At 38.1% G+C, this 19,491-nt stretch overlaps 2 protein-coding genes and 1 long non-coding RNA gene across 3 annotated transcripts; 1 reads left to right on the top strand and 2 right to left on the bottom strand.

Annotated features, from left to right (window-relative positions):
• Positions 1–290: 290 nt before the first annotated feature.
• LOC110771400 (pleiotropic drug resistance protein 1-like) lies at positions 291–7,306 on the bottom strand. The gene is made up of 24 exons (XM_021975700.2): positions 6,844–7,306; positions 6,608–6,728; positions 6,423–6,511; positions 6,252–6,336; positions 5,990–6,149; positions 5,813–5,889; positions 5,658–5,711; positions 5,469–5,559; positions 5,085–5,386; positions 4,716–4,997; positions 4,305–4,621; positions 4,047–4,207; positions 3,860–3,963; positions 3,624–3,780; positions 3,481–3,543; positions 3,225–3,379; positions 2,792–3,124; positions 2,263–2,553; positions 2,083–2,166; positions 1,863–1,996; positions 1,551–1,778; positions 1,293–1,464; positions 944–1,198; positions 291–827 (listed from the first exon to the last, which is right to left on the bottom strand). Exons 1-24 carry the CDS (start codon positions 7,164–7,166, stop codon positions 570–572), a joined length of 4,296 nt encoding a protein of 1,431 aa, XP_021831392.2. The 5' UTR covers positions 7,167–7,306; the 3' UTR covers positions 291–569.
• A 2,068-nt stretch (positions 7,307–9,374) lies between these two features.
• LOC110771401 (pleiotropic drug resistance protein 1-like) lies at positions 9,375–16,281 on the bottom strand. The gene is made up of 24 exons (XM_021975701.2): positions 15,847–16,281; positions 15,611–15,731; positions 15,427–15,515; positions 15,256–15,340; positions 14,994–15,153; positions 14,814–14,890; positions 14,596–14,649; positions 14,406–14,496; positions 14,022–14,323; positions 13,653–13,934; positions 13,242–13,558; positions 12,985–13,145; positions 12,798–12,901; positions 12,562–12,718; positions 12,419–12,481; positions 12,163–12,317; positions 11,730–12,062; positions 11,201–11,491; positions 11,021–11,104; positions 10,801–10,934; positions 10,488–10,715; positions 10,229–10,400; positions 9,880–10,134; positions 9,375–9,763 (listed from the first exon to the last, which is right to left on the bottom strand). The coding sequence occupies exons 1-24, from the start codon at positions 16,167–16,169 to the stop codon at positions 9,506–9,508; spliced, it is 4,296 nt and encodes a 1,431-aa protein (XP_021831393.2). The 5' UTR covers positions 16,170–16,281; the 3' UTR covers positions 9,375–9,505.
• Positions 16,282–17,533: 1,252 nt separating this feature from the next.
• LOC110771415 (uncharacterized) lies at positions 17,534–18,285 on the top strand. The gene is made up of 2 exons (XR_002528887.2): positions 17,534–17,800; positions 18,130–18,285. It is a non-coding gene; the product is annotated as an uncharacterized LOC110771415 (long non-coding RNA).
• Positions 18,286–19,491: the final 1,206 nt, after the last annotated feature.

The raw sequence follows: 19,491 nt of genomic DNA, 5'->3' as shown, positions 1-19,491 counted from the left end.
AAAATTGACTTTTAGCAGCGGTTTAGGCTTACGCTGCTAAAGATCGCTGTTGCAACGCTTAGCAGCGGTTAAAAGTGTTGCTAAAGGGTATTTAACATATTAGGTACCCAAATTTCGTCACGAAAAGTCAGATATTCGCCGCTAAATTTACAAAATCGTTGCGAAATCCGTTAAACCGTCATTTTAAACTATAAACTTTCAGCTTTCTGCTGATTAAAGCATTTCTCCTTCTGCTTTCCAACCAACATTTATTTTTCAGGCTAATACTACATGAAATTTAGCAGGCAACAAATAAGAATATACTGTTATATCTACAATCAACATACTATCAAAACATAACTTGTAAGTTTGAGCTTAATATCTTCTACAATCAACTTAGTTAGCATGGCCTTCACGAATATAATTGTCAGTTCTTAGGCTTCACATGATAGAGGCAAAAACGATAATGGTTGGTGCCAACTTTTTGGCCTGCTTACAACTGCAACACATAAGATCAAAGAAATTCCTAGATGATGAACAAGTTGTTGACATGTTAGCCATCCCCAGACAATCCTTTTGAAACAAAAATTTCATCGCCTCTGGAAATTCAACTTCTTGATGGACAAGGCAAAGATAACTGCAAAGAGTAGAGTGAATCCAACCACCACGGCAGCCACCACTCCTATAAATTCTTGCTTGAAACCAAAGTAATTCCGCATAAATTCTTCCACTGTTTCACCGGTCTCAAGCTTGTCCTGTATATCTCCAAACTGTGACGTAGCCAGTCCATACAAGGTCCAAGCCATTGGACATGCCCAATAGTACCATCTCCACCATACAGGAATCCTCTGTAGTTGGCCAAATGAACATGAATCAAAATTACAGGATGAGAAAATAAGACATGAAGACAGATTCTATGCAGACATAAAACATGCATTACAAGTTGAGGGTAAGAAACACTTACGGTTCGGGGAATGACGAACCCTGAGAAGACATTCCATACTGCATAAAATGCACTGGCACTTATAGCAGCAATGTGTTGGTTCGGCGTCAAGGCCACACCCATCATGCCATAGTAGGTGAAGTACAAAAATGTGAAATACATGAAGAATAGGTACCACAAGAATTTAGCCAAAGTCCACTCAAACCCAATCATGGCATAAACTATGACACTATAGATAACTGCTTGTGCAAAAACATAAGGGATCTCAATTGTAACCTGCAACAACATACGGAAATGGCATAAGATAAATAATACAAGTAATCTCAGTGAAACCTAAAATATTATGTTAGTAGAATATATGATCTGTCACCTGTGCAAAGGCATATGCCAAGGCAGAATACATTCCGGCAGCTCGTTCTCTATAGAAGACTGTTCTTTCCACATCTACGACTGGCTGCACTGTTGTAGAATTTTTAATACCAAGAAAGAGAACAGCAGCATACATAGAACCAATTGCATTGAAGAGATCCCGTTGTTTCGTTCTGGATTCAAAATTTTCAAAATCACATTTGGAAGAAAATATATTGGTAAGAATATATCTGTCTTTTGGTTCTGCATTGTAACTTACGTTTTGGAGCCAAGGTTCCAGAACATTGTCCCAAACATCAAGGCTATGATGGCTGTATAGATCAACCTTATGGCAGTGTATGGTGGATTGCGCCAATATGACCAATGTTGTTTCCATAAGCAAGCTATGCATTGGGTTAAAAATGGCTGAGAGTATTTAGTAGGGAAATAGAGGTCCTCCGAACCAGAAGCCGGGGTGCTCAGTTCTTCAATAAGTGCTTTGTTTCTCCTGAAAGATATGCCATAGATGAGTATGTTTTCACCAACAAGTCTTATTAGGAAAAGAGAGGTTCTTTCCAATATAAAACCAAACCTGTAAATTTCTGATTTTTTATACACATCAGCAAAATCAATCCCCGAAGCTATTTCATTTGCTGAACTGGTGACTTCCAACATCCAGGTTGCTGGATTATAACCATCCTTGATTTTACTCACGTTCTCAATTCCCTTCATAGAAAAATACACGTATTAGCAAAACCTTTAAAGAAAATATACAGATATATCCATGCTCGAAATTTCTTGATTCATCATACCTCAAAGTACTTGATTAGATGGCAAGAATGACGGCCAAGTGGCCCTACATAAAGCTCTTGTCCTCCTTTCTTCAGCAGGAATAGCTGCAATGACATGTTAAACAATCATACTCATGTAGAACAGATCAATGAAGTAGAGTTCCAAGTCCGAAATCTTTCGATCTATGAAGAATTTTTCACCTCATCAAAAGCGTCAAATATGTCAATGCTTGGTTGATGGATGGTGCAGACAACTGTTCTTCCAGTATCCACAGTGTTTCTAACTGTTCTCATAACAATAGCAGCAGCTCTTGCATCTAAGCCTGAAGTTGGTTCATCCATGAATATTATGGAGGGGTTAGCCACGAGTTCAACCGCAATGGTCAGCCTCTTCCGCTGCTCTGTTGAGAGACCATTCGCACCAGGCAACCCCACTAGTGCTTGTCTCAACGGATTCAGCTCCACAAGTCCCATCACTTCCTCAACGAACATCTGCAATCATGTTCATTTTATGAAACTTGATGAGGCAGGTGGTTGACTTACAAACTTATTTTTCTAGCAACCCAGCTTTAGTGAACTTCTACACAAAATCATGCATATGTACAAGAATGGTAACTTGGATTAGAAATTGGAACAAACTTTCAATCAACTCAACTAGTTCACAACAGCAAAATTTCATAAGAATCAAAATTAAGCTTAGAAACTATAGTTTGTAACTTAAAATACCAACCTTCCTAGTTTCTGAATTGATTTCTGCAGGTAAACGCAACCACGCTGAGTACATCAAAGACTCGTAGACAGTAACATGAGGAGAATGTATGTCATTCTGCTCACAATATCCAGAAATCCGGGCAAATGATTCTTGCTTCTTTGGGTGCCCAGAGATTGTGATTTTTCCCTCAATATAACCACCAGTTTTTCTGCCAGCAAGTACATCCATTAGCGTCGTTTTACCAGCACCACTCACTCCCATTAGAGCTGTCAGAACACCTGGCCTGAAAGCACCACTCACACGCCTGAGGAGCACCAATTTATCCTCTGGAACACCTTGATTCTTCATTTCCTGCAAGTCCAAATAAAAAAAAAAGTCTTACAATGTTGGACTTGCACCGGATTTGCCAAAAGTCAAACACACTTAAACTCTGGTTGCATAAATAAATCACCTGTGGCATGTCCACAGAGTACGTGATTTCATCAAAGGTGATAGAATATGGTTCAAACGGAAGAACCATTCCTCTTTTCTTGTTGGGGTTAGTGTCAGCAGTAGCTTGTGTCCTTGCAGATGAGGACCTGGAAGATACACTTCCATTTCCATTCTCTGTACGTCCATAAAATTTGATTTTCACCAAAAAGAGAAAAATATTAATCATATTTCACTCAAAGCAGACATACACAAACATTACTTATGAGATATATCACCTTGGCTAATTTGAGGAGATGAGCTAGAGTCTTCCAATCTAACAGCCTGTGGCTTGTCAAATGCTGCACAATGTTTTATATCTTATGAGTTAAAGTCTCACTTGTAAGATTTAGTGCACATAAGATAAGGTGAAGGTACCCACGCTTTAGATAAGTGAGAGCCAAAGTGAAAAAAATATTGAATATAATCATGTATCCAGCCAATGCTCCCACGCCAATCCAATACCAAGATGGATGAGTGAAGAATCCGCGGGACTTCAGAACAGCAACTCCTAACGGCTCAGTTGAGTTTGGAAGAACCTTTAAGAGAAAAAAGTAATTAGACTATGAATAAGAGACACAAGCCAAAATGTTTGAAAAAGGAAAATCAAAGGTTTACATGACTCCAGCTCTTTCCAAGGAACTCATTGACTACTATTGCATTCTGCCCATACATCAAAGGCGATATCCAATAGCCCCATATCCACCATTTCTTTATATCCTCTGTGGAAACAATCAAAAGAAAATAAACACCATTGCATAGCAATTAAGCAATGTAACATGAAGTTTCTTTACTTGTTTTATACCTCTTGACAAGACAAAGCCACCCAAAGCAAAAAGCATGACCAGAGCAAATGATCCAAATGTGTTTGCAATAGTCAAGCTTCTACCAACTCCAGCAATGAATCGGAACAACGCAGAAGCCATCTGATTAATGAGTAAGAGTAGAAGGTACTGCTTAAACAACCTGCATCATGTGCATGAATATTCATTATTTTTTATTATGGAGAAAACATGAAAACAAATGTTAGCCATAAAGTGGTAACTTTTTCTAGTTGTTTTACCTTTCAACATTTGGATCATATCCAATGACATAGTAGGTAATAAATACCCAAACACCTACTTCAAGACAAGTGATAGGGATCTTGAGGATCCATGCGGGAAGGGCATATGCCCATGGTGGAAAGAAGAGTAGTTTTCTTTGCTTATAAAAAACAGGAAGCTTGGCAATTGTCATAGAAAGCTCTGCCATTCCATTGAACATAACAGAAACCATGGAGAAGAACAAAGCACCAGCATAAATTCCTCCGTCACTTACTGAATCACGGTGCATCTCAGTCCGTAGGAACAGTGTCATTGTAATTAGAGCCAAGATTGAGAGCTAAAAATAAGGAAAATAAAAAATAAAAATCAAACCCAGGAGCACAAGATGAAAGAATGGTTATAGTAGAAGCTTAAGTGAAGTTAAAACTCACTTGGGTAAGCTTGAAAAGGTAGACAAATGAGTTCCTCTTCATAAGCAAGAATTCCCTTGCAAAGCAAGCTTTCAATAGTTCTGTTTTCCTAACACCATACTTTTTTGTTGTTAATGCAGCTGGATGGCTCTTTGTCTTGTCAAATGGAGTTGCAAGTTCATCTGCAAGTTTGCTCCCCACAGGGAATGAGTTGAATCGCTCAACAAATTCCTCTACTGTGATGAACTTGTAAGGCTCATCTTTGGTTGCCCAATATTGCTCCTGATCTTTCCTTGACGTCACCTACAACATATTTTATGTGAGACTCCATGTGTGATGCTCATTTTCTTTATTTTCACAAGATCAAAACAAAGAAATATAAGGACCTACTTCTTGCAGGAAGTCGGCCACACCTTTTCTCTCAGGACATCTAAAGCCCATGGATTCAAAAAATTCAAGAACTTGTTCACGAGGACCTTGGTACACAATTTGACCATCAGAAAGGAGAACAATGTCATCAAATAGTTCATAAGTCTCAGGTGCTGGTTGCAGCAGTGAGATGAATGCAGTCCCCTTGAGAATATGAACATATTGCTTGATCGAATTCACAATTTGATATGTAGTTGAACTATCCAAACCAGTAGATATTTCGTCCATGAATAATGCCTTAGCAGGTCCAACCAACATTTCACCTATATAATATTCATTTGTCAAAGATTTGCCACTTAAATTTACAATGCATGTGCTTTAATGCAAGAACTAGACTTTGTTTACCCGTTGTGACTCGTTTCTTTTGTCCTCCAGAGATGCCCCTAATTAATTGATCCCCTACCAAGGTATCTGCACAGACATCCAGTCCCAGGATCTGAAAAATCAAATGGATTATTGATCAATAAAGAGAAATAGTGCAAGGGTAATTTTCAAAAGTCCTTTTGTCATTGCAAAACAAATATGATGCTCTACCTTTAGAATATAATCTGTCACCACTTGTGTCCTCTGGCTTTCTGATGCCACTGCCTATAATAACAAAAAACAACTGAAAATTAACTAATCATCCAAGAAAAATGGTGTCCATAATATAGTTGTAGTTTACAGACCTCTTAAGTAGATATTCTCACCTTCATGTAGATATCCAAGTCTGCATCTGGTTTAATATTCGCTTCTTTCTCTCTTCTACTTATCTCTGCTAGGATCTCTGTCAAAATTCAGAAGAAAAAAAACCTCAATCATCTTTTCCTGTTATAGTCTCTCGTCTGATTCTGAAAGTTCAATAAAAAGAAGTCCTGTAAACGAACCATAACGAGCTCCAACCCCTTGGCATCTTGCAGAAAAAGCCAACGTTTCTCCGACTGTCATCTCGCCCATATGAACATCATGTTGACTGATATAGACAGCACTCCTCTGAGGCACAAACTCATGCATGTCATGACCATTGTAGGTCACACGTCCAGAAAACTGCACAAGAATTTTGACTAATTAGTAACATAATCCAAGAGTAATACCTTTAGACTAAAGCTAAAATAAAAAATCTTAAGGCGCCATTTCATTTTGTGTAACCTTAAGATCCCGGTCAAGCTCTCCCGCCAAAGCCAACAACAGTGTGGTCTTTCCGGAACTCGGAGGACCCAAAAGCAGTGTCATTCTGAGCAAACACATGAACCAAGTGAGTATTAGGCCACACAAACTCCAACAAATATATATTTGAGACATAGTCTGCAACTTTCTCACCTGCAAGGCTTGATGATCCCACTCACATCTTTAAGGATAGTCAAGTGTTGCTTCTTGCTAGGAAGAATACGGAGGGAGTTCAACAAACCCTTTGGAACCCAGAAACAAATAGTTATGTTAGAATGTATTAACACCAAGATTATATATGCAAATACACAAACTGAATTTTAGTGGTTAATCATTACCTCCACTAAATTAACACAGTAGTTAAAGACTGTAGGCAGAGCTCTGCCTCCTACATAAGCTTCAGCTGCAATTTTTAAATGCTCAAATCTAACTTCAATTGTAGGAAGGCTAATTCCAACTCTGAGATACATTCCAAGTAAAACAAACCCATTATTATAAATATATAATTAAAAAAACAGAGAAAATTCAAGAAAAATAGAAATATGTAGAGTTGAGATTAATTCTAAATTCTTACCTATCAATGCGGTTCTTGAGCCTCAACAAAAAGTTCTCATGATCCTCTTCAGCTACTCCAACCAACCTCTCAATCAAATTCTTCCTTTCTTGTATTTGAAGATGGCTCACATCAACTTCGTTGGCACGGCCTTCGGATGTAGAGATCAAACCTTTCTTCAAGCGCTGGAAAGTTGGAAGTCTCTGAAGAGCAGCCCACTTGAGAGCTTCCTCATCATCCTCTCCACGTGAAGATGATGAGAAAACTCCTGCGCCAGTGTCAGTCCAAAAGGAAGAGCTTTTGAAACTGTGACCAGCTTTCTCAAGATCACAACCAATCTCCATTGTAGAAGAACCACCAGAAACCCAAGTCTTTTTTCTATTATCCAAGTTTCCAACTTTATTTATGAACTAAGAAGATAGCAAATAAATAGTGGGAAAACAGAAAGCAGGAGAAAAAGGATTTGGCCTTTGTTGGCCACTTTCATGGAATGATTGTATTAATTTACAGAAAGAAGTTAACATGTCATGATCAAAAGTTTCAGACATCATGGATGATATCATCACCATTCATTAAAGTTTTTGATATCACAGGCATTGACGCACCAGGCCAAAGAGAAAGTGAAAGTAATAAGTATCATGTGGAGGGTTTGACTTTTACATAGAGACTGAAAAAAATGAAAAAAAAAAAATTTCATCAGAACGATAGGTGTATTGCATTTATCATAACAGGGAATTTACGTCATTTGCATATTGATTGTAATTTATTTCATTTTCTATTTCATAATGTAAATAGAATTAGTAGTTATAGCTTGACTTGGCGTCTAAATCACCATTGTTCAGCCGACAATAAAAAAACCATTTACATGTAAGAGTCCAAGACATGTAGATAATAGACACGAATGACAAAAGTTTGGATATGTGGGCCCGGCGGCGCACTTGGGAAATAATTGAGTTTGAGATGAATTGGAAAGTCCAGAAGGTCAGGAATTGGGCTAGCCGCTAAGGCCCAAATCAGTATTTTTATTTTTATTTATTTTTAATGGGGAAGCCCCAAATCGGATTGATAGTAAGGAAGGAATTGCCGAAAACCCCAATTTTTCTTTCTTCACCAAAATCCCCAAACCTATTCGACCAGAACCACCCTAACCCTAAATTCGTCACGACGCCGTCTGCGAGCACTTCTGCGACGCCGTCTGCGAGCACTTCTGCGACGCCATAGCCGCCATATATCAATTAAACACTGTTACGTCATTTGGTGAATAAAATTTGGTGTTCGTAGCAGTCGTAGAATAAAATTTGGTGTTCATCACAAGCCACACTGGTGGTGCTAGCTAAGATGCATAAATTAATAAAAATCAAGCATGTGGATCCTCCTTGCGTAATATCTTAACACACACAGCCTAATTATGAGTTTGTTAAAGTCTAATACTTAAGCTTTGGTTTGTGTATGGCCATTTTTAGGCAAGCCTGGCCCACCCATATTAATTCCTCAACCTTTGCCATTGAAGGCCAAAACAGAACCTCCATGCTTGCTTGTGTACTGCCTTTTGTTTTGCAACTATGTCAATCACTCACTTGATCATACGGATATTCTAGTTTTCAACTATTTACTATTTATTTATTTTATCAAGCACTGAATGAATGTGTTCTAAAAGTGCATGATTTTGTAATGCAGATGGGTTACCAGCATTTTGACACTGCGAAGATTTATGATTCTGAGCCGGCAGCTCTAGGAAATGCTTTGACAGAGGCAATTCTTGATCCGAATTTTGAAAGAGACGACATTTTTGTTACATCTAAATTATGGGGGAGTGATCACCTAAGTACTGACAAGTGGGAAAGGAGTTCTGCACAGCAAATTTGTAATATTTGTAGTGAAATAGCTGTAGTGAAATTTGTAATATTTTCTTGTAATAATTGTAAACGTGGACTATGTAAGAAAATGTCTGCTCTTTTTAGTGAGTAGATTTCTAAATGAACGATGTGTGAAAGAATGCATTTGTAATAGTCTCCGGATTAAGGAGGCGACTGAAACTCCAAAATTGCCTTTTAGCGGCGGTTTAGGCTTACGCTGCTAAAGATCGCTGTTGCAACGCTTAGCAGCGGTTAGTGTTAAGTGCCCAAATTTCATCAGAAAAAGTCAGATATTCGCCGCAAAATCCACAAAATCGTTTCAAAATCTGTTAAACCGTCATTTTAAACTCTAAACTGGCTGCTTTCTGCTGATTAAAGCATTTCTCCTTCTGCTTTCCAGCCAACATTTATTTTTCAGGCTAATACTACATGAAATTTAGCAGGCAACAAATAAGAATATACTGTTATATCTACGATCAACATACTATCAAAAAATAACTTGTAAGTTTGAGCTTAATATCTTCTACAATCAACTTAGTTAGCATGGCCTTCATGAATATAACTGTCAGTTGTTAGGCTTCACATGATAGAGGCAAAAACGATAATGGTTGGTGCCAACTTTTTGGCCTGCTCGTGGAGTGATTAGCCCTCGAAAATTCGAAACTTGTAAAAGAATCATATTATTATTTATTAATTTTGTATCACATGAGCAGCTTTTCCAATTATACAATTAAAACTGCAACACATAAGATCAAAGTAATTCCTAGATGATGAAAAAGTCGTTGAGATGTTAGCCATCCCCAGACAATCCTGTTGAAACAAAAATTTCATCGCCTCTGGAAATTCAACATCTTGATGGACAAGGCAAAGATAACTGCAAAGAGTAGAGTGAATCCAACCACCACGGCAGCCACCACTCCTATAAATTCTTGCTTGAAACCGAAGTAATTCCGCATAAATTCTTCCACCGTTTCACCAGTCTCAAGCTTGTCCTGTATATCTCCAAACTGTGACGTAGCCAGTCCATACAAGGTCCAAGCCATTGGACACGCCCAATAGTACCATCTCCACCATATAGGAATCCTCTGTAGTTGGCCAAATGAACATGAATCAAAATTACAGGATGAGAAAATAAGACATGAAGACAGAATCTATGCACACAAAAAACATGCATTACAAGTTGAGGGTAAGCAACACTTACGGTTCGGGGAATGACGAACCCTGAGAAGACATTCCATATTGCATAAAATGCACTGGCACTTATAGCAGCAACGTGTTGGTTCGGCGTCAAGGCCACACCCATCATGCCATAGTAGGTGAAGTACAAAAATGTGAAATACATGAAGAATAGGTACCATAAAAATTTAGCCAAAGTCCACTCAAACCCAATCATTGCATAAACTATGACACTATAGATAACTGCTTGTGCAAAAACATAAGGGATCTCAATTGTAACCTGCAACAACATACGGAAATGGCATAAGATAAATAGTACAAGTAATCTCAGTGAAACCTAAAATATTATGTTAGTAGAATATATGATCAGTCACCTGTGCAAAGGCATATGCCAAGGCAGAATACATTCCGGCAGCTCGTTCTCTATAGAAGACTGTTCTTTCCACATCTACGACTGGCTGCACTGTTGTAGAATTTTTAATACCAAGAAAGAGAACAGCAGCATACATAGAACCAATTGCATTGAAGAGATCCCGTTGTTTTGTCCTGGATTCAAAATTTTCAAAATCACATTTGGAAGAAAATATATTGGTAAGAATATATATCTGTCTTTTTGTCTGCATTGTAACTTACGTTTTGGAGCCAAGGTTCCAGAACATTGTCCCAAACATCAAGGCTATGATGGCTGTATAGATCAACCTTATGGCAGTGTATGGTGGATTGCGCCAATATGACCAATGTTGTTTCCATAAGCAAGCTATGCATTGGGTTAAAAATGGCTGAGAGTATTTAGTAGGGAAATAGAGGTCCTCGGAACCAGAAGCCGGGGTGCTCAGTTCTTCAATAAGTGCTTTGTTTCTCCTGAAAGACATGCCATAGATGAGTATGTTTTCACCAACAAGTCTTGCTTAGGAAGAGAGAGGTTCTTTCCAATATAAAACCAAACCTGTAAATTTCTGATTTTTTATACACATCAGCAAAATCAATCCCCAAAGCTATTTCTTTTGCTGAACTGGTGACTTCCAACATCCAGGTTGCTGGATTATAACCATCCTTGATTTTACTCACGTTCTCAATTCCCTTCATAGAAAAATACACGTATTAGCAAAACCTTTAAAGAAAATATACAGATATTTCCATGCTCGAAATTTCTTGATTCATCATACCTCAAAGTACTTGATTAGATGGCAAGAATGACGGCCAAGTGGCCCTACATAAAGCTCTTGTCCTCCTTTCTTCAGCAGGAATAGCTGCAATGACATGTTAAACAATCATACTCATGTAGAACAGATCAATGAAGTAGAGTTCCAAGTCCGAAATCTTTCGATCTATGAAGAATTTTTCACCTCATCAAAAGCGTCAAATATGTCAATGCTTGGTTGATGGATGGTGCAGACAACTGTTCTTCCAGTATCCACAGTGTTTCTAACTGTTCTCATAACAATAGCAGCAGCTCTTGCATCTAAGCCTGAAGTTGGTTCATCCATGAATATTATGGAGGGGTTAGCCACGAGTTCAACCGCAATGGTCAGCCTCTTCCGCTGCTCTGTTGAGAGACCATTCGCACCAGGCAACCCCACTAGTGCTTGTCTCAACGGATTCAGCTCCACAAGTCCCATCACTTCCTCAACGAACATCTGCAATCATGTTCATTTTATGAAACTTGATGAGGCAGGTGGTTGACTTACAAACTTATTTTTCTAGCAACCCAGCTTTAGTGAACTTCTACACAAAATCATGCATATGTACAAGAATGGTAACTTGGATAAGAAATTGGAACAAACTTTCAATCAACTCAACTAGTTCACAACAGCAAAATTTCATAAGAATCAAAATTAAGCTTAGAAACTATAGTTTGTAACTTAAAATACCCACCTTCCTAGTTTCAGAATTGATTTCTGCAGGTAAACGCAACCACGCTGAGTACATCAAAGACTCATAGACAGTAACATGAGGAGAATGTATGTCATTCTGCTCACAATATCCAGAAATCCGGGCAAATGATTCTTGCTTCTTTGGGTGCCCAGAGATTGTGATTTTTCCCTCAATATAACCACCAGTTTTTCTGCCAGCAAGTACATCCATTAGCGTCGTTTTACCAGCACCACTCACTCCCATTAGAGCTGTCAGAACACCCGGCCTGAAAGCACCACTCACACGCCTGAGGAGCACCAATTTATCCTCTGGAACACCTTGATTCTTCATTTCCTGCAAGTCCGAATTAAAAAAAAAGTCTTACAATGTTGGACTTGCACCAGATTTGCCAAAAGTCAAACACACTAAAACTCTGGTTGCATATATAAATCACCTGTGGCATGTCCACAGAGTACGTGATTTCATCAAAGGTGATAGAATATGGTTCAAACGGAAGAACCATTCCTCTTTTCTTGTTAGGGTGAGTGTCAGCAGTAGCTTCTGTCCTTGCAGATGAGGACCTGGAAGATACACTTCCATTTCCATTCTCTGTACGTCCATAAAATTTGATTTTCACCAAAAAGAGAAAAATATTAATCATATTTCACTCAAAGCAGACATACACAAACATTACTTATGAGATATATCACCTTGGCTAATTTGAGGGGATGAGCTAGAGTCTTCCAATCTAACAGCCTGTGGCTTGTCAAATGCTGCACAATGTTTTATATCTTATGAGTTAAAGTCTCACTTGTAAGATTTAGTGCACATAAGATAAGGTGAAGGTACCCACGCTTTAGATAAGTGAGAGCCAAAGTGAAAAAAATATTGAATATAAGCATGTATCCAGCCAATGCTCCCACGCCAATCCAATACCAAGATGGATGAGTGAAGAATCCACGGGACTTCAGAACAGCAACTCCTAACGGTTCGGTTGAGTTTGGAAGAACCTTTAAGAGAACAAAGTAATTAGACTATGAATAAGAGACACAAGCCAAAATGTTTGAAAAAGGCAAATCAAAGGATTACATGACTCCAACTCTTTCCAAGGAACTCATTGACTACTATTGCATTCTGCCCGTACATCAAAGGTGACATCCAATAGCCCCATATCCACCATTTCTTTATATCCTCTGTGGAAACAATCAAAAGAAAATAAACACCATTGCATAGCAATTAAGCAATGTAACATGAAGTTTCTTTACTTGTTTTATACCTCTTGACAAGACAAAGCCACCCAAAGAAAAAAGCATGACCAGAGCAAATGATCCAAATGTGCTCGCGATAGTCAAGCTTCTACCAACTCCAGCAATGAATCGGAACAACGCAGAAGCCATCTGATTAATGAGTAAGAGTAGAAGGAACTGCTTAAACAACCTGCATCATGTGCATGAATATTCATTATTTTTTTTATGGAGAAAACATGAAAACAAATGTTAGCCATAAAGTGGTAACTTTTTCTAGTTGTTTTACCTTTCAACATTTGGATCATATCCAATGACATAGTAGGTAATAAATACCCAAACACCTACTTCAAGACAAGTGATAGGGATCTTGAGGATCCATGCGGGAAGGGCATATGCCCATGGTGGAAAGAAGAGTAGTTTTCTTTGCTTATAAAAAACAGGAAGCTTGGCAATTGTCATTGAAAGCTCTGCCAATCCATTGAACATAACAGCAACCAGGGAGAAGAACAAAGCACCAGCATAAATTCCTCCGTCACTTACTGAATCACGGTGCATCTCAGTCCGTAGGAACAGTGTCATTGTAATTAGAGCCAAGATTGAGAGCTAAAAATAAGAAAAATAAAAAATAAAAATCAAACCCAGGAGCACAAGACAAAAGAATGGTTATAGTAGAAGCTTAAGTAAAGTTAAAACTCACTTGGGTAAGCTTGAAAAGGTAGACAAATGAGTTCCTCTTCATAAGCAAGAATTCCCTTGCAAAGCAAGCTTTCAATAGTTCTGTTTTTCGAACACCATACTTTTTTGTTGTTAATGCAGCTGGATGGCTCTTTGTCTTGTCAAATGGAGTTGCAAGTTCATCTGCAAGTTTGCGTCCCACAGGGAATGAGTTGAATGCCTCAACAAATTCCTCTACTGTGATGAACTTGTAAGGCTCATCTTTGGTTGCCCAATATTGCTCCTGATCTTTCCTTGACGTCACCTACAACATATTTTATGTGAGACTCCATGTGTGATGCTCATTTTCTTTATTTTCACATGATCAAAACAAAGCAATATAAGGACCTACTTCTTGCAGGAAGTCAGCCACACCTTTCCTCTCAGGACATCTAAAGCCCATGGATTCAAAAAATTCAAGAACTTGTTCACGAGGACCTTGGTACACAATTTGACCATCAGAAAGGAGAACAATGTCATCAAATAGTTCATAAGTCTCAGGTGCTGGCTGCAGCAGTGAGATGAATGCAGTCCCCTTGAGAATATGAACATATTGCTTGATTGAATTCACAATTTGATACGTAGTTGAACTATCCAAACCAGTAGATATTTCGTCCATGAATAATGCCTTAGCAGGTCCAACCAACATTTCACCTATATAATATTCATTTGTCAAAGATTTGCCACTTAAATTTACAATGCATGTGCTTTAATGCAAGAACTAGACTTTGTTTACCCGTTGTGACTCGCTTCTTTTGTCCTCCAGAGATTCCCCTAATTAATTGATCCCCTACCAAGGTATCTGCACAGACATCCAGTCCCAGGATCTGAAAATCAAATAGAATCATTGATCAATAAAGAGAAATAGTGCAAGGGTAATTTTCAAAAGTCCTTTTGTTATTGCAAAAACAAATATGATGCTCTACCTTTAGAATGTAATCTGTCACCACTTGTGCCCTCTGGCTTTCTGATGCCACGGCCTATAATTACAAAAAACAACTTAAAATTAACATCACTAAATGGTTGATCATTTCAAAAACATCTTGTAAAACGAAAAACTCCCCTGAATCCTGAAATATAGTTTGTCATCCAAGAAAAATGGTGTCCATAATATAGTTGTAGTCTCTTAAGTAGATATTCTCACCTTCATGTAGATATCCAAGTCTGCATCTGGCTTAATATTCGCTTCTTTCTCTCTTCTACTTATCTCTGCTAGGATATCTGTCAAAATTCAGAAGAAGAAAAAAAACCTCAATCATCGTTTCCTGTTATAGTCTCTCGTCTGATTCTGAAAGTTCAATTAAAAGAAGTCCTGTAAACGAACCATAACGAGCTCCAACCCCTTGGCATCTTGCAGAAAAAGCCAACGTTTCTCCGACTGTCATCTCGCCCATATGAACATCATGTTGACTGATATAGACAGCACTCCTCTGAGGCACAAACTCATGCATGTCATGACCATTGTAAGTCACACGTCCAGAAAACTGCACAAGAATTTTGACTAATTAGTAACATAATCCAAGAGTAATACCTTTAGACTAAAGCTAAAATAAAAAATCTTAAGGCGCCATTTCATTTTGTGTAACCTTGAGATCCCGGTCAAGCTCTCCCGCCAAAGCCAACAACAGTGTGGTCTTTCCGGAACTCGGAGGACCCAAAAGCAGTGTCATTCTGAGCAAACACATGAACCAAGTGAGTATTAGGCCACACAAACTCCAACAAATATATATTTTAGACATAGTCTGCAACTTTCTCACCTGCAAGGCTTGATGATCCCACTCACATCTTTAAGGATAGTCAAGTGTTGCTTCTTGCTAGGAAGAATACGGAGGGAGTTCAACAAACCCTTTGGAACCCAGAAACAAATAGTTATGTTAGAATGCATTAACACCAAGATTATATATGCAATACACAAACTGGATTTTAGTGGTTAATCATTACCTCCACTAAATTAACACAGTAGTTAAAGACTGTAGGCAGAGCTCTGCCTCCTACATATGCTTCAGCTGCAATTTTTAAATGCTCAAATCTAACTTCAATTGTAGGAAGGCTAATTCCAACTCTGAGATACATTCCAAGTAAAACAAACCCATTATTATAAATATATAATTAAAAAAACAGAGAAAATTCAAGAAAAATAGCAATATGTAGAGTTGAGATTAATTCTAAATTCTTACCTATCAATGCGGTTCTTGAGCCTCAACAAAAAGTTCTCATGATCCTCTTCAGCTACTCCAACCAACCTCTCAATCAAATTCTTCCTTTCTTGTACTTGAAGACGGCTCACATCAACTTCGTCGGCACGGCCTTCGGATGTAGAGATCAAACCTTTCTTCAAGCGCTGGAAAGTTGGAAGTCTCTGAAGGGCAGCCCACTTGAGAGCTTCCTCATCATCCTCTCCACGTGAAGATGATGAGAAAACTCCTGCGCCATTGTCAGTCCAAAAGGAAGAGCTTTTGAAACTGTGACCAGCTTTCTCAAGATCACAACTTATCTCCATTGTAGAAGAACCAGCAAGAGCTAGCTAGAGCTACAAATGAAAAACCCAAGTCTTTTTTATCCAAAGTTCCAAACTTAATAAAGAAGATAGCAAATCATGGGAAAACGGAAAGCAAGAGAAAAATGGTTTTGCTTTTGTTGGTCACTTTCCTGGAATAATTTATAGAAAGAAGCCGTGCATGATATATGTCATGATCAAAAGTTTCAGACATCATGGATGATATCATCACCATTCATTACATTTTCATATATCACACGCATTGTGGCTAGCCCCCTTCACCATTCACGCTAAAGAGAGGGTGAAATCCATCACGTGGGGGGTTTGACTTTTATACATTGACTTTTATACCAACTATATTTGTATTGCATTTATCGAGTTTACATCATTTGCTAATGCGCCATATCGGCGGCCACCTATTCCGAACATAAGCGCCATCCATATTTGCCAAAAGGAAAATGCGTCGGTTCACCATATATTCCATATTGATTGTAATTTATTTCATTTTCTATTTCGCCTCAAGTCAACTTGATATAAAAACAAACACGTGTTACATATCACAATTCATAGATGTATATGGTCTTGGGTTCGCTCAAATATTTTGTTTTAAACGAGTGTTGAAGAATATAAGTTTCATATTGGAAACTTAACTAAATAAAATAAAATATATAATGAATAGTTTCACTACGAATATGACCAATATTTTTTGTGATAAAATCCTACACCTAGTAGGAACCACCCTACAGCAGGGCTCATTGAACCCAACCCACCCATGTAGTCTAAATCCCAAGAAGACTAGCACAACAACCCACTGCCGCCACCACAGCTCCCATTTAAGTCTTGGTTTGAGAAATGAGGAATTGAATCGAAGCCACGACAAGTGCGCATACCCAAGCAACTAAAGACGAGGTCAAAGTCAGACATAAAATGACCTTGGTCGCATTCTTTTTATAATGCGCTCAAACCCAGGCAACTAGGGTCTGTTGGCCACTTTGATTTCATGTAATGATTGAATTAATTTATAAATTAATATGTTTATAGGCTAGCTTACATTGAGGCTGCTTAATACATTCCAATGTCTATCATCACCGTTCATTTAATTTTTAATATTCTATGCATTGTTGATGAATTGACCATGCGGGGGGTTTGACTTTGACATTGACTACATAATTACTATTAAACTAATTAGATTTTCTGCCGATTTAGGAGTCACATCTATTCCTAACAATGACATGTAGATATTAATAGACACGTATGATGAAAGTTTGGATATGTGGGCCCCGCGGCGCACTTTAAGAAATAATTGGGTTTTAGATGAATTGGAAAGTCCAGAAGGCTAGGAATTGGGCTAGTCGTTAAGGCCCAAATCAGTTTTGGGGAAGCCCCAAATCGGATTATTAGTAAGGGAAGGAATTGGCGAAATCCCCAATTTTTCTGTCTTTACCAAAATCCCCAAACCTATTCGACCAGAACCAAATCCCTAACCCTAAATTCGTCACGACGCCGTCTGCGAGCACTTCTGCTACGCCATAGCCGCCACGTGACCTGTGTCAGAGTAGTAGGAGACGCTTCAGTGAAGAAAAGAGTACGGCCATCCTCTCCATTTCTAGTTCCACAACACCAAAAGCTGCAAGGTCTGCAATTTAGTGTTTTAAAAAAGTTTTCCCCTATTTGATGTAATTCTTTGCTCTTGTATTTCAAACCCTAAATTCGAGTTTTTGGAAAGCAGATGGTGTTTCAAGACTCCAGTTTTGGCTTACTCTTAAAATTCTTCATATCCTGTAATTATTTTGATTTCAGAAGCCCTTTTCTTTATATGCTTATTTGTTGCATGAGTCTTAAGATGAGCTGAAAGCGTCTATTCTGGTATCTTCTATGTTCTCGCTTATCTGGTGTTATGTACACACAGATGCATGAAATTATTTTCTGGAGTTTTTCTGACTTTGTTGTATTTGTGAATTAGGCATTGGAGCAGATCAAGTTAATTTTTCAGCAGCCAAGAAGCATTCTACCATGCAAGTCATAGAGCAAAGCAGATGTGTTTTGAAGTTTGCTTAATCATTTGTTTTGTTGTGGTATAAGAAATGGGTGAGGAAGATGAGAGATATTTGAGAGATCATGCCAAGTGTTTCATATGTGCACAATATTTTCATCATAACACTAGGAAATAACTTGAGTGAAACTTTTAACAAATGGAATCAAAGGACATTCCTAATTTACATTGTGTGTGGCAAAAAAAAACCTCTTTAAACAGGGGATGGAGGGAAATTAAACCAAAATTTCAACTTTTAGCGGTGGTTTTCTCAGCCGTTGCTAAAAACATCAATAGCTGCGGTTAGTGACGGGAAAAATGTAGCTAAAGATGCGCTCCATATAATGGGCTCAAAAGCCGTCACTAATGCCTAAGAAACCGGTGCAAAACATGTAAAATCGCCGCAAGATATGGATAATCGTCATCTAAAACAATAGTTGCTACTTTCTACTGATTTCCGGTAGATATTGTTATTTTCCTTCCCCAATAATACTGCGGACAATTTAGTAAACAAAGAAATCAACGATTCAAGTTGGTAGAGCTTCGACATATGTAATTGACATTTCACAGTGAAATAAAAAACCATTCTCAGACCAAAAGCACTAAACTCTTCATATATTAACTTTAGCCAATATTATTCTTGGATTTATAAGGTAAACCTCAATAACCCAACATGACTTCTTAGAAGGTCTTATGCCACACAGACTCTAATAAAATCTCTCTAGTCTACCTGATTTTTTCCTGTAACCTGTTGCCTCGTTTTTTCTTTTTGTTTTTGGGTAAATAACCTGTCTCATCTTTTAACATTGGAGAAACTGATCCAGTTCAGGAATCTCGAATGCAGTTTACTTTCACACGACCAACCAAAAAAAACCCTGAAGCATGTCAGATTTGATGAAGGGAAGAGCAAGCTCATCCTCAGAGTTTGTCCAAAACAAGGTAAACATACATTGTCTTTTACGCAAGAAAATTTGCAACTTTCTTATTTCCCAGAATCGATTTAGTTTAAAAATTGCATCTTTTAACTGATTATCCAATCCAATTTGATTATATGTAATTGGAGCGGATTGGTTTCGATTCTGACCTCATTGCATTGGATGCAAAATACACAATCCAATCTATGTTGGCGAAATATTAACAGTTTCAAACTGACTAACAGCCCTACTCAGTTCTTACTCTGTTTATGTTCTGTTTTATGTTTGCTTTTAGGCTGATACACCTATTAGAAGTATGAGGTCTACTTGGGAAAGAAGGAGAAAAAGAACATGGTGCGCCCAACCTCTCAACTTGTCC

This window comes from Prunus avium, chromosome 8 (genome assembly GCF_965620075.1).
Source record: "Prunus avium chromosome 8, drPruAviu1.hap1.1, whole genome shotgun sequence".
Lineage (NCBI taxonomy): Eukaryota > Viridiplantae > Streptophyta > Magnoliopsida > Rosales > Rosaceae > Prunus > Prunus avium.
This window is presented reverse-complemented; position numbering and strand designations above follow the sequence as displayed.

Coding starts and splice junctions, on each gene's coding strand:
- LOC110771400 (XM_021975700.2), bottom strand. CDS start 7,166: ATGGAGATTGGTTGTGATCTTGAGAAAGCTGGTCACAGTTTCAAAAGC. Junction 5,387..5,468: donor AAAGAAACGAGTCACAACGG/GTAAACAAAGTC, acceptor AATATTATATAG/GTGAAATGTTGGTTGGACCT. Junction 3,125..3,224: donor ACTCTGTGGACATGCCACAG/GTGATTTATTTA, acceptor TTGGACTTGCAG/GAAATGAAGAATCAAGGTGT.
- LOC110771401 (XM_021975701.2), bottom strand. CDS start 16,169: ATGGAGATAAGTTGTGATCTTGAGAAAGCTGGTCACAGTTTCAAAAGC. Junction 13,935..14,021: donor TGGCTGACTTCCTGCAAGAA/GTAGGTCCTTAT, acceptor AATATGTTGTAG/GTGACGTCAAGGAAAGATCA. Junction 12,902..12,984: donor TGGCTTTGTCTTGTCAAGAG/GTATAAAACAAG, acceptor TTGTTTCCACAG/AGGATATAAAGAAATGGTGG.